The 13,437-nt window shown below is 43.6% G+C and overlaps 1 protein-coding gene across 5 annotated transcripts in view; it reads right to left on the bottom strand.

Moving 5' to 3' along the window:
* The window catches only part of prdm2a (PR domain containing 2, with ZNF domain a), a 30,238-nt gene that overhangs the window by 12,294 nt on the left and 4,507 nt on the right, over positions 1 to 13,437 (bottom strand). For 3 of the 5 annotated variants that reach the window (XM_064297877.1, XM_064297878.1, XM_064297879.1), the window contains 5 exons: positions 12,287 to 12,359; positions 11,996 to 12,116; positions 10,148 to 10,251; positions 8,255 to 8,407; positions 5,564 to 5,690 (listed from right to left, as the gene is read on the bottom strand). In XM_064297877.1, the coding sequence (XP_064153947.1) occupies positions 5,564 to 5,690; positions 8,255 to 8,407; positions 10,148 to 10,251; positions 11,996 to 12,116; positions 12,287 to 12,304 (523 nt within the window). In that variant the 5' untranslated portion in view covers positions 12,305 to 12,359. The remainder of the gene's footprint in view (positions 1 to 5,563; positions 5,691 to 8,254; positions 8,408 to 10,147; positions 10,252 to 11,995; positions 12,117 to 12,286; positions 12,360 to 13,437) is intronic. The other 2 variants (XM_064297880.1, XM_064297881.1) reach the window with 1 other exon arrangement.

Consider the following 13,437-nt stretch of genomic DNA (forward strand, 5'->3'; position numbering starts at 1 on the left):
CTCATTTGTCTTAGGATAAGGAGGTGTGCGCTGTTTGCGCTTGCTGCCATGACCAAGAATAAACTTTTCATCTACAGTTTTCCCCCCAAGTTTGAGCTACTTTCCACTTTAAGACAACTGAAGAGTTTTCCTGGGACTGAGTAGCACTTTGCACAGTCAAGAGTCATTCCAGATATTGTTGCTCAAGCAGGTTAGCGTGCTTCCAACTAGCAGCTTTAATTCATAAGACAAGCCTGCTTCTAGTTAGGCCTGGATTGCCTCAATCGCCCATGGTCTGGGGGACATGCATACAGAACACATCCGTGAAATTCTCCAGCAGTCATCTGAAAAGCGGTACTAACACGAACAGAAGATGATGTTGGTCTCTGGTGTAGTTTGGGAATGGGTCAGAGTCTTGCACACCTGTGGACATTCACCTACACATGAATGCGGCAGGTGAGGAGCCATTGCACTGCCACGCCGTGGCTAGCTAGCCAAGCTAATGTTTAACTGCCAAATCACCTCCTACAGTGAAAAATCAACAGCTACCCAGACAAGTGGAAAAACACTAAGGGCGCCATTACACTGAGCACAGTCACCTGCACACAGGTCCTGCCTGGAAGTGATGGAGAACACAGAAAAAGGCTTAAACTCTCGCTCTCATCCCCCACTGAGCAGTACAGTGGCCTGAAGAAAGAAAGCAGACATTTTTTCTACTTCACATATAGTTTTAATGAACAGTAGTGTCTCTTTTACAGGCTTATGTACAACTAAATAGCACACCTCAAATCCTGAGGCATGTGAGTGAGTGCCATGTCCGAAAATAAAATTTCAAAGCAAGGCTTGGTAAAATATTTTTATTTATACATCTTTAATGCCTTTGAAAACCCAGGTCCCATACTGATAGACCAATGCAACCTGCCAAGGCAGCAATCTTCATCTCATTTCCATTCCTTTTTAACAAGGTGCAGGGGGAGGCACTTTCCTGGAACATTTAATAGTGATTTGTAAACTGTAGTTTTTTTGCAAATTTTTGATTAGATTTTTAAGTAACCCTTAATATTACAGTGTCTTTCAATATTTATCAACACATCCCCGTTTAACTACCGACCTTAATGTCAGCTCACTCAATAACATACTAATCTAATTAGCTTTCATAGCATCTGTCCAGCATTTTACCTCCATAAACACATTCAGGCAGTATGAAAAATATACCCAAGGAAACTAAGATTACGCAACCAGAAACAACCGAGAAGCCTGAGCCCCACACTGTAAAAACAAATGCTCAGAGAACCCAGGTCATAAGCTGTTCCCAGGGGGTGGGACAGGCAGCAACAGCTGAAGTACCAGCTTAATGGCAGCGTGGGCAACCTTTAATACATTGTGTCTGGGAATGTCACTTTCACCTGCTCCATTGTCTTAACACAGTGGCTGGCAGAACAGGCAATCAGCAACCCGCTGGGGAATCCAGGCACACCACACCCACCCCTTCCGCCCCCAACATCACCACAAGGTCAAACGCACCCAGCAGCTCTACCAAATATCGCCATCAGAAAGGACAGTAAGACAATAAAGACCATAAAGAATCGGTCACATTGTTGCATTTCCCTTACTTATGTGGAACCTATTATAGAATGTCAGATTGTTGCTTCACTCAACAACAAAACAAAAGCCCTGGCAATATACATTTATCACCAATCTGACTGAGCAAAAGGGTAGGCGGTCACATACACACACCTATCAAAAGTATCATCAGGCAAATTTCAGCCTCTTTGAGTACCCTGAAAAGCACTCTAAATATATAGTATTATTATTGCCCATTATCATTTCATGTTTTTTTCCAAAAACAGGCTTGAGTTTCATACTGCATACATTAATAAAAAATGACTCAAAGGATATTGAAATCCGTAACCCAGGTTTCACAAATGATTTACTTTTGTGAAGTACTGGACAACACTGACAAGAAGAGCAAATCTTGTTCAGAAAACATTCACAGTAAAAACATGCATTATGATAATGCATATAGCCTAGTACAAGTACCATACAGCGAGGGGTTAAAAGGTTTTCTTTGTTCTAAACCGGTGCAGAACATTAGGACAAGCCAACCTAGAAAAACAGCTCTCAGTATTTCACTGACCTCAGCATCAGTTCTCAGTGACAAATCATTCACCCCACTTATAGCAAATCACTCATGGCGGTTTTACACATTCTGTGTTCTGTGGAACACGCTAAAATAATGAAGGTGGAGAAATGTTTGGTTATAACGGAGGTGGTAATAACAGAAGCTGGATCAGGAGTTTTTTTGATTATCTTTTTTTTTTTAAATAAATAACATCTACCTATTTATACAGCTCTGACATGTCCTTGTTATGATTGGCATATCAGCCCTATGGACTAAATGACACTAGCTTTGTGGTGGAAATAGTTTGCCATCACAAGCCTGCAGCATATGTCCTTGTAGTGTCACCTTGACTACAATACCAACAACAGAGTCAACTGTTGCTCCTCTATTATAAACAAAATCCTGAGAAAAGTGAAGTTACTGCACCTAACACTTTCATAATGAAAATTCAGGCCCGAGCACTGGTATACAGAAAACAGATCTCCATTCGGGAAGCATGGCTAGAGCGAGATTTTGGGTACAAAATTCTGACGGCAGTGCAGCTAGTCCAGAGCAATGCAAGGCACTCTGGGTGAGTTACTGGCTATAAAGCCTAACATTTGCCAGTTCAGCAGAATGGATTAGATAGGCTAACGGTAGCTTGAGCCAAGGTTGAGTGTGCGGTTGGGAGTTCAAAGGTTTCAGCATGTAGACCAAATCTTCAGAACGCTTTTAGCCAGCCTCAGGTCATCGTCCAGGGCAGCTGAGACAACAATGCCCATCTGCCTGTTTCTGTAAAGTCAAATTCATATTGCATCATACTGTACTCCACGCCTTCATTATGAACAAGCGGCCAGCTCTCCACGTGCAACCTCATCCTCAGCACCTGCGATAGCCACTTTGTGAATTACACTGCAAAGGACAGACATAAATCCAGAAGGGCTGAATATGAAAAACGGGATGCAGCTCTCACCCAAACTAATCAACTAGTACCAAATGAATATTGTTAGCAAGAACATTTAATGGTGCAGTAAAACTCCAACGCAGAAGAAAAATGAAACCAAGTACAGCTGTAGAAGAAAATATATATACACATATTGTAAAAAACGGCAAAAAATCCTCCACCAGTAGAGAAACACGTTATGATAGTGATTGGTGGACAGGACACAATCACTGTGACTTGCCATTTTCAGACCAAGAATTAGTTTCAGAGAGTGATGTGTTGAGCCTGGGCCATGGGCAGCAGACAATCTTCTGTGCCAGACTGAACTTTAGCAAAACTCTCTGGGAATCATGGCTATGAAAAAGAAACAAAAATAACAAAACCCCTCTACGGGGTGCAACTTAAAAGTACTTTGCCTACACCATTCAAAATTAAGGTTATAGCTTTGTATTACATCATATACATTAAATTAAACTAAATCCACTACTGGATATAAACTAAGAACAAAACACACAACTGAGCAGAATAAGCTTAAACCAGATGCATTAGCAAACTAATCAGCAGACCAATACTGATATAAATCCTAAACCTGATCCACTAGAACCCTTGAATAATTCACTGTGGAACACAGAACACAACAAAAAATGCCTAAGAAAAAAAACATTCTCTTCAGCAAGTGTAACACATTCCTACAACACTGAGTATGACTCTGAAGATCTTGCTGAGATATAGACGGATAAATAATAATTATTATTATACATTTACAAAAGGCTCTGAAGGTGACCTCTAAGGGGATTTTAAAAAGTGCAGGTCTAAACTCTAAAACCCATTTAATAAAAATGTTCTGTTCATTTTAGGAAATACCTCACTTGATACAAATAAAACAATTTTATAAATATCAGGCTGAGTAATTTCTCGATTCTATACATGTTTGAAAATACTGCAAGTATTTCGATGTGTATGGTGTGTCAATATGTTGGCAAATGGACGATAGCTATAAGTTTGACGTCTGGTAAAGGGCTATGAATATGGCTAGGAATCTTGCCACATACTGTGTAGCCAGATAGCATTTCCAAGGCCTAACTTAGCGTTTTGTCGAAGTGACACAAAAAATGTTAGCTAGTTCATAACTTCTAAAAATCGTTGGCCCAGTCAGGCGACACAGCAGACATTGTAGACAACGGTAGCTAACTGGCTGGGTGCATGCTAGCTTACCAAACTGCCTTCCAAACAATTTATGTTATGAAAACGCTGGACTACCCAGTACATTTGTATTTAATAGAGGCGAACATTTCCTTCAACACCAATAAGGGTCAATGACAGCCAAGTTGGATATCTATATTTTACTCGTTAGCTACTTACACGGTTTGCCTGCTTTCATCAAAATAAACGATTGCATTGAAATAGTCAACATTACCATGTTTGCTAGATAACGTTAGCTAACGAAAATACCAAGAAGGACAATTCCTAGTTCTCAGGAATTCAACCAGCTCGTCTAGTTTAAGCTAGCTGCAAATTAAACACGGCCTGCTGCAATTAGACTACATTTATTAGCCAACTAGCTAGTTTAGCTAACACTGTTGACATAAATACAACAGTTACAGCTACATTAAAATGATACAGTTCGGTTATTCAGGATGAGATGTCAAACACTATTATTACCGACTAGTGGCAATGATAGAAAGCCGAAGAAAACAAATAACTGGCCTAAGTAATGTTGGTCAAACATCGCTGGATAGTACCAGCAATAGCGAACATGCGAACTAATCATTTTCACCTACAGCGGTTTCGCGGAACCGTTCACCATAGATGCAAGTTGACGTTTTCTACAAGTTAAACTAGTAGTAGACTGGCTTTTCACATTCTAACTGTCTAGCTGAAGTTAGTGTCAATCGAAAATTAACATTAGCGAGCAATCCCAAGCAAGCTAGCTGGCTAGCACTAGCTACCCAACTTAAAACACAAGCGATAGGTGCTAGCTGATATATAGACACGTTAGGTGGCGGTTATTAGTAGCGATTCAGTTGGTAATCAGTCAGAGACCATGTCTTTTAAATAAACGCTTTTGAAATGCTGGCGAACAACACCTAATATAGGTATTGCTACTGAGGAGAGGAGTCTGGAAAAGGTCACTCGGAGACATTGCTTGCAAGATTGCATTACCACCCACGTCGCACCCTCTTCAAGTTATCAAGTTAAACTACATGGCTAAATAACACAGCTGGCAATTGATTTAAACTAATAGATAGTAAATAAGCTAACGTAGCTAGCTAAGCAACCAAGTTCACTCTGTTGCGAGCAAAGCAATGCAATATCCAGAGACAGCTAACGTTGCTGCAACCTAGCCAAATAGCTCGTTAAGAAGAGTCAAACTAGGTGAAGACAGAAGCAGTCAACCAAGCTAAACGCTCAGATGTAGTATTCATTGGTTGTTGCGTCCCTTAAAATATATATTCCCCAATAACATGATCGCTAAGTTATTCCTAGTTGGTCCCGATACTGAAAAAGTATAGGCATGCACAGAGGGGTGCATAGTTTACCTCTCCTTGCTCTAGGCGAATTTTTCTTGATGGAGCTGCTGGTCCGTTCTTCCTCTAGTGCAGCTGCTATCTCGGGGTTGTCTTCCCCATTGTACCACACTAGCAGCTCTTCTCCTGGTCCGATTGGCTGAAACGAGTAGAAGTCGGTGAATAAGCACCAATCACAGTCAGGTTTATTGGATGACAAGGTAGGAAATGTAGGCCTTCAGCCAGGGGTGTGTGCAGAGGCTAACATTTCGCTTTGGCTGCTAGGCTAAAAAAATCTATAGGATACAAAGCAGCCTTTAAATAACAGAAAACGCCTACATGGAGATCACCGCAAAACTGTCAGAGAAAAATAGAACACTGACATCCCTTTTCCGTTGAGAACAGCAAGTGACCTATTCACTAATGCTGTCTGGCTGATACTGTGGCTACAGCTCGCTACATACTCGCAGTTGTTTGATTGACTGAGCTGGCGCAACAGGAATAGGTCTTAACCCTCCCTCCCATGTCTTCTGTTGTGCCGGTGGGCGACATCCTTCTAGAGAAGTACAGCAAAAGCTAAATTGTTCAATGAAAACTGGGAGTACATTTTTAGCATAGGGAAATGCAAGCGAATATAAAACAAAACTAAAACATTTAGGGCATGGCACTTTATTAAAGCAGTGTCACAGTTGAAGTCAACGGCTCAAACTAGAAAATACATTTATGCTCATTCTCCGATTTTGAACCTGCGTGGCTTCTTTGCTAAATGCAAATTAACCTGCGCTCTGACATTATCATTATGTTAACTAAGCGTCAATAATAATAATAATAATAATAATAATGGTTCTGAAATAGGCTACTCCCATTTTAGGCGCATTTACTCCTGCAAAGTGATGTGTACTAACTGGAAAAAAATTTAGGCGCGTAGGTGCTCCTTGTGGAAAAAATTAACGTAAAGCCCTGATAATAATGATGGCATGAACACAATTGTATGAGACATTATATAATGACCTTGACATGGGTCTTTGGTCAGAGTTCGCTCTCCATGCGAATCGATGTTTTCCGACTGAAGGTCACGTTGACTTAGTTTTGAAGGTATAACTACTTTGCTGTCAATCTGCTAGCGGAATGTGACCTCAATTGCCGAATTTAACAACGTATCGCAGCAATGACCACGCAGAATCAACTGGAGGACGAATGGCAAATCAATACTTAAACTAAGCCATTGGTGAATGTGTCATGTCCATAATTATATAAATATATAATTACTCAAAACAGATCACCCCATCACTACCCAGGAAAACAAATACCAATGACAAAGTTTAGCAACACTCAGAAGGCAAAGACAGTCTCGAGTGAGAAGTGTAGATGCTACAATGTATACAGTGCCATGCACAAAACTGCATTCCAGTGTTGACCAGTAAGTGCTATGTACGAATTAATTAATCCAACATGGCTTTCCCGGTATCTAAATGACCTTACTCAAGCATAACTGTGCCAATATACACATGTAAAAGACAAAATGTTCGGCATATTGTAAAAAAGAAAAAAGAAAAGAAAAAGTATGAATGCCAAATGACAGCAATTTCATTTACAGACCAAATTACATTTCTGCTGCTGCGTCTTGTACATGGTGAAACAAGAATACAGACCATTTATTAGCACTCAACATCTGCTGTGACATGCAGTCTGAATCATAACTTATTTACTGATATCACTGTTCTCTGGAAGTTATACATAAAACATTTATCTTGCTATGATTAAGTGCTAATTTTGGCAGCAGTGTAGCCTAATGGTTTGAAATGGGGCTTGTAACTCCACGGTTGCAGGTCTGACTCCCAGGTAGGGCACTGCTGTCGTATGCTTGAGTACTACTTAACCTGAATTGCTACAGTAAATATCCAGCTGTATAAATGATTGTAGGTAAAGAATGTAAGTTGTCAAGTCACTGTGGATAACAGCAAATGCAAAATGTGTAAACCCCAAAATGTAAATTGTGTAAAACTTTCTTCTGTGAAGAAATGGCCAATTAGAAAGCTAAACTGACACTTAGTGGACCAATTCTTTGATTATGAGAACATATATCAATTAATTACAATTTTTTTTTTAAATGAACAGGAGATTTTGAGTTATCAAAATTAATTTTAACTCCATTATGACAAAGTAGAAATATAATTTATTTGCAAAACCTTGAAAAATGCCAATCTGAAATGAATTTTGACCCCCAACCATCTGTGGCACAGCATACCTCTGCTTGTCATGGTAGGATCTTATAGTGATCTCTGTTCGACCGGGAAATCCGGCCACACAGGCCTGGAATGATTACCCATCTAGACTGGAGGCACTGGATGCTAAATGCCCTGCCACCATTGTTGCTCATGCTAACCGGGAGTTCCTGACATACACAAAATCAAAGCCAGCTGGACCACTATGCAATGTTTGAGGGAAAAAAAATTAAAACAGAATCCCAGAGGAAGAAAATAACAGGAATAATGCCACACAAAAATCTTTGAAAAGTGAACTTATCCCCAGCATAATTTACTCCAACAGGGATTATTCATGTGAGAACCTGCTTCACTGTGAGAGGTGCAGAACAGTACAATATGGTATAGTGGGCATTAGATGACAGTGTGGATTCCTATTTTGTATGGAAAACTAGAGGCCAGGACAGAGTCTGTCAGTGTAACTCAGTGTTGGATCTGTCAGGTGCAACCTGGGGTCTACCTTGAGGACTTTGTAGTAAATGGCCCTGTTGATCTCCATGGGGAAGAGATTCTGCTCCTGAGTGGAGCGCGCCCAGTTCACGTAGCGCAGCCAGTTCCCCTTCAGAGGATCCGTGGCGTCCACACACATCCACCCCCAGGCTGGGAAGTACACCTGCAAATGGAGACACATATGCAAGCACATACACACGCAAGCACACACACACACACACACACACACACACACAAGCACACATACACACACCAAGCACACATACACACACATACACACACCCAAGCACACATACACACGTGCACACATACACACACACACACAAGCACACTACACACACACACACACACACACACACACACGCAAGCACACATACACACACGCAAGCACACATACACACATGCACACATACACACACACACACACACAAGCACACATACACACGCAAGCACACATACACACACACACACACACACACACACGTAAGCACACATACACACGTGCACATACACACACACACACACACATAAACACACGCAAATACAAAAACATGTGCACGTGCGCAAAAGCACACACGCGTGCAAACATACCACGCGTACGCACACACACACACACACACACAAACGCACACAAACACATACACGCACATGACCGGGGGTTACTGGTACAAACGCAATTGTTGTCAAACACCTTTCCTTAATCCCATATAACTTCCTGAAAGTCAACATGTTCTGTACTGCAAAAACATGCATGCATTCCACAATGTAGCATGTACAGAAATACAATGGGTGGGGAACATAAAGCAGCTAATTCTAGACCACACCTGCAAACTTACTCTAAAGGTAAAATATAGATATACTGTAGACAGCCTTTTTAATCTTTTTAATAGTGGGTTTTTCCTATTTCAAATTTATACAGGTTTTTCATTTAATTATTATGCATATGCATGCATGTGCATGAACTGTTTGGAAGTGGGATTTTTAAAATATTATGTGCATTTCCTTATACTGTATAGTGGTTAGGGAACTGGGACTTTATCCAAGCGATTACAATTTTGGATTCTTGCAAGGATACCCCTGTCATTTCCTCAAACAGGGTTTATTCAGAAATATTCAACTGTAAAAATGATATCATATTTCAGTAAAATAAATTCCTTCATATAAGGATGGCTATAAAACAATAACACACATTATAATGCCATTAATACCTTTTCCCCAATTAAATAAAAATTAAGTAGATGCACAATAACAAGTTCTGACACTGGCATGCGGTATTCACAATAACTAATGTCAATGTTGCCATTGTTCTATATAGAAATATTTATAAGAACATTCACAGCGAATGCCTATGGTTTAATGTTCTTTGCCAAAGCATAAGATTAATAAAATCCAAAGATGACTGCACTTACAGTTGAGTATGCATCATTAAAACTGTTCTTAGTGTATTTAAGGGAATGTAAAATGAAGACAGCGTGGAAGCAGTGTGGAAGTGCTACTGTGCGGAGAGACTGCAGTGACTGACTGGACACTGAATTCCTAATTTTTCCAGAAATAATGTGCCACTGTATTCTACATAGGACCACAACCCTGGGTTCAGCACTACTTTTTAATACCGTTTGAATTCCTTTTATGGATAAAATGCAAAGAGCAGCATGCTCTGCACGGATGTAAGCAGCAGAGAGTGTAGAGAGTAACAGCAGACATAAAAGCAGAGTGTGTAGTTTTGTAGCTTCCTGTCTGCAGTCTTGGTGGTGAAGTGCACCTGTTAAGAAGTCCTGCTTCCTGTGCCGTCACCTTGGCAACAGAAGGCTAGGTGCAGAGAACCCATCAGCCCCAGAGCAGCCCTGGTGCACAGTGCCACGCCACGGTGTGTGTGGGGGGGCCAGTGTTGACCGCTGCTTACCTCCCACATGTACACGTTACTGGTCACCTGGGACCGCTTCTTCCTCTCCCCCACGAACGGGCCGAATTTCTTTCCTTTGGGAATGAGCTTGGCGGCCCAGACACCTGCGAAAAAACCAGGGTCAGGAACGCCCACATCGCCGCGGGTCGCCCGCCTCGGCCTGCGGGCCTGGCGTCACGCTACCGCTCGCGCTGCCGGTTTTCAGCTTCGGCTTTCACTCACAGCTCTTTTCACAGAGTTTGCGAGCTGCTGCCAAAATCATCACTGGGAAGCAAGAGGGGGAGCCCCCTTTACAAAGCAGCTCTTCTTAAATGACAAAAGACGCAGAATGCCCTACAGTTGTTGGGAACTACTTGCTTCGGGTACTAATTCGTTTTAATTTGGTGCGCGTGAAGGGAGGGTCACCCAAGACGACCGAACGTGGGAAAGCCCTCTTCTGATCCCAAACGTAGCCCACGTTTCGTTAAGCACGCGCAGCCTCGTACAATACGACAGCGAACAGCGATGGGAGAGATTCCTGTGGGCCGTGCCCAGACAAGCTCTCCTTTCAGCAGGGGGAGCCGAAGGAACATTAGCAGCTGTAATGTCTGTAACGCACCCAGCTCCAGGAGGCAGGAGACACACCACGCGCTCACAGCTTTCCTGTGATATTACACCACCGCAATTACAATCCATCAGGTCGTTATACCCCGACGGAACAGGGGTCATTTTTTTTTATTTGAAAGCACAATTCCAATGTACAGCTAAATCCCCCTAGCCACCCCTCCCCCCTGCGTATCATGGGCTAGCGCACAGCTTCCCTGCAGCATGGCTTCAGTGGTCTGGCCGTCTGTGAGCTGCATGCATCCTCATCAGATGAAAAGGAGTGGCCTATTTCAAACAGCCTGAAGCACAGCGGCAGTCGGTGCAGAGCCGTTAGAGGAGCGAACGGTCACGGTAACAGTGCTGTACGAACGCTCATCACCTTGCTTTAAACATTGAACATTAAAAAAAATATATAAACACAGTCCCTTTTCGTGCTTCACCGAGATCTCTGTTAAAGGGCATTTTCACAGACTGGTGGTCAGAGGCGTGGGCGTGGCTTAATGCAGAGAGGTGTGGCTTACTTTCACCCCCTGCTAATTCCTCTCGACTGGTGCGTAACAGATAGGACTCATGTCAGTGTCAGACATAAATAGGCTTCCACCGAGCTGACAGAGAACCACGCGTGCAGCCACTTGAACACAAGACACCCTCAACCCCAATCTGCTTTATTTTAGGAACATCTTTTTGTTTCTGCCGTTTGACTAATTGTGGTCACTGTGACACCACTACAAAGAGACCTGCAGCTGAAGTGTGCAGACTCAGATGAACCTCCCCAGAGAGGCTGAGGACTACTTTACCACCTCCATCCTGCACCATATCTCTCCATATCTCTCACTGGCGAAGAGTGGTAGCCTGTGAACAGCTGGGGAATCACTGGGAGGAACTAATGGTGTAAAAAAAGCTAAATCCTAGCTGAATTGAACCTACCTCATCACTCCCACTCCACCACACCCATCTCCACAAGGGACAAGGCCAATGCAGTATAGCTTCTGCAGGTTTTCAGTCACAGTCACGATAAAAACAGGGCCCAGGCAGCCCACTATCACAGCAAGCAACTACCACCTGAGCCACTGGAGAGCCGGGACCCAATTATTTCTTTATGTTGCATGAAGGAAGCCTTGCAGGGCCTAAATGAACTGTTTACGATCTCAGTGATATCCTCAGCTCCTGCCATTGTCCCATCAGAATTTTAACACAGGTGCCAGTACCCAACATGGAATTGAATTTGGGACAGCGCCAAGGCCCCGGGGAGGGCTCACCCACCGATGCGGTTCTGATGGACCCCCGACCTCCGCAGCCGCATGTCCTCCGGCAGCCCCTTCCACACGTGGGGCGGGACCCCGTCCAGAGTCTCCACCACCCCGCTGGGCACCGTCATCATCCTCTAAATCACAGCACAGGGCACACCACAGGGTCTCACATTCACATACGAGGAGCAGCGTCAGCCTGTGCAGATAGCTGGTAAAACAATGGGTCATTTTTAATCAGATACAGAGACATTAAAGGTGGACATATGTGTAAAGGTGTAAATTTAGTTGGTAATGTTGATCTTACAGGGCTCACCTGCTCCATGGAAAATCCACCCTGGGATCTGGCACCTTCAAGGCAAGCTGTGCTCACATGAATTCTGCAAGAAAGGATGGAAAAGGGCTGATTACAAGACCACAGGAAGGGACTCATCACAAGGCTGCCTGCTCACATGCAGCACAAATTTATAACGCCAGTTCCGCATAGGGGATGAATAACGTAATTGCGAAAATAACGTTATTTATCTTAGATAAACATCGGAGCATGTGGCCCCCCCTCGTGGTCATGTGGCCCCCTCTAGCGGTTGTGGCCCTAAACAACCGCACAGAGCGTTTATGCCACAGGCCAGCCCTGCCTCTGCATCACATAACAGGCCAGAGAGCCAGAAAGCCATGTCAATTACGTTTTTGTATCATAAACATGACTCGCCCTGACCAGAGCCCCAAATGCAAATTTGGGCATTCACACGCAAACTGCATTTTAAAAAGAGTGAGCTCCATGAGCAGGTACCATCAGGAGCACTGCATCAGAAGGGAGATAACAGCCAAACAGCCAATCACACACAGATCAGCCACAGCGGCTTCACTTCCTGCCATGCTGCCATTCATAGCACTAATTGGTGCACGCGGTCACAGCGATGCTTCAGACGCAGAGTATGGCTTCAGACACAAAACAAGGCGCTGGCTTCAGACCCAGATCGAGGCTTCAGATACAGAGCAAGGCTTCAGACGCAGAGTTCGGCTTCAGACACAGATCGAGGCTTCAGACCCAGAGTGAGGCTTCAGATGCAAAGTGAGGCTTCAGACGCAGAGCAGGGCTTCAGACGCAGAGCAGGGCTTCAGACGCAGAGCAGGGCTTCAGACCCAGAGCGAGGCTTCAGACGCAGAGTGAGGCTTCAGATGCAATGCCAGAGCGAGGCTTCAGACCCAGAGCAGGGCTTCAGACCCAGAGCGAGGCTTCAGACACAGAGCGAGGCTTCAGACACAGAGCAGGGCTTCAGACTCAGAGCGAGGCTTCAGACGCAGAGCGAGGCTTCAGACGCAGAGCGAGGCTTCAGACACAGAGCAGGGCTTCGGGCGCGGAGGGAGGCACTGGCTTCGTACAAGACGTGAAATTAAGAGCAGAGAACGGGGCGCCAGACACACCCCTGTCCATGCAGTTTGGGGAGCTGGGTCACC

This window comes from Anguilla rostrata, chromosome 11 (assembly GCF_018555375.3).
Source record: "Anguilla rostrata isolate EN2019 chromosome 11, ASM1855537v3, whole genome shotgun sequence".
Taxonomy (NCBI): domain Eukaryota; kingdom Metazoa; phylum Chordata; class Actinopteri; order Anguilliformes; family Anguillidae; genus Anguilla; species Anguilla rostrata.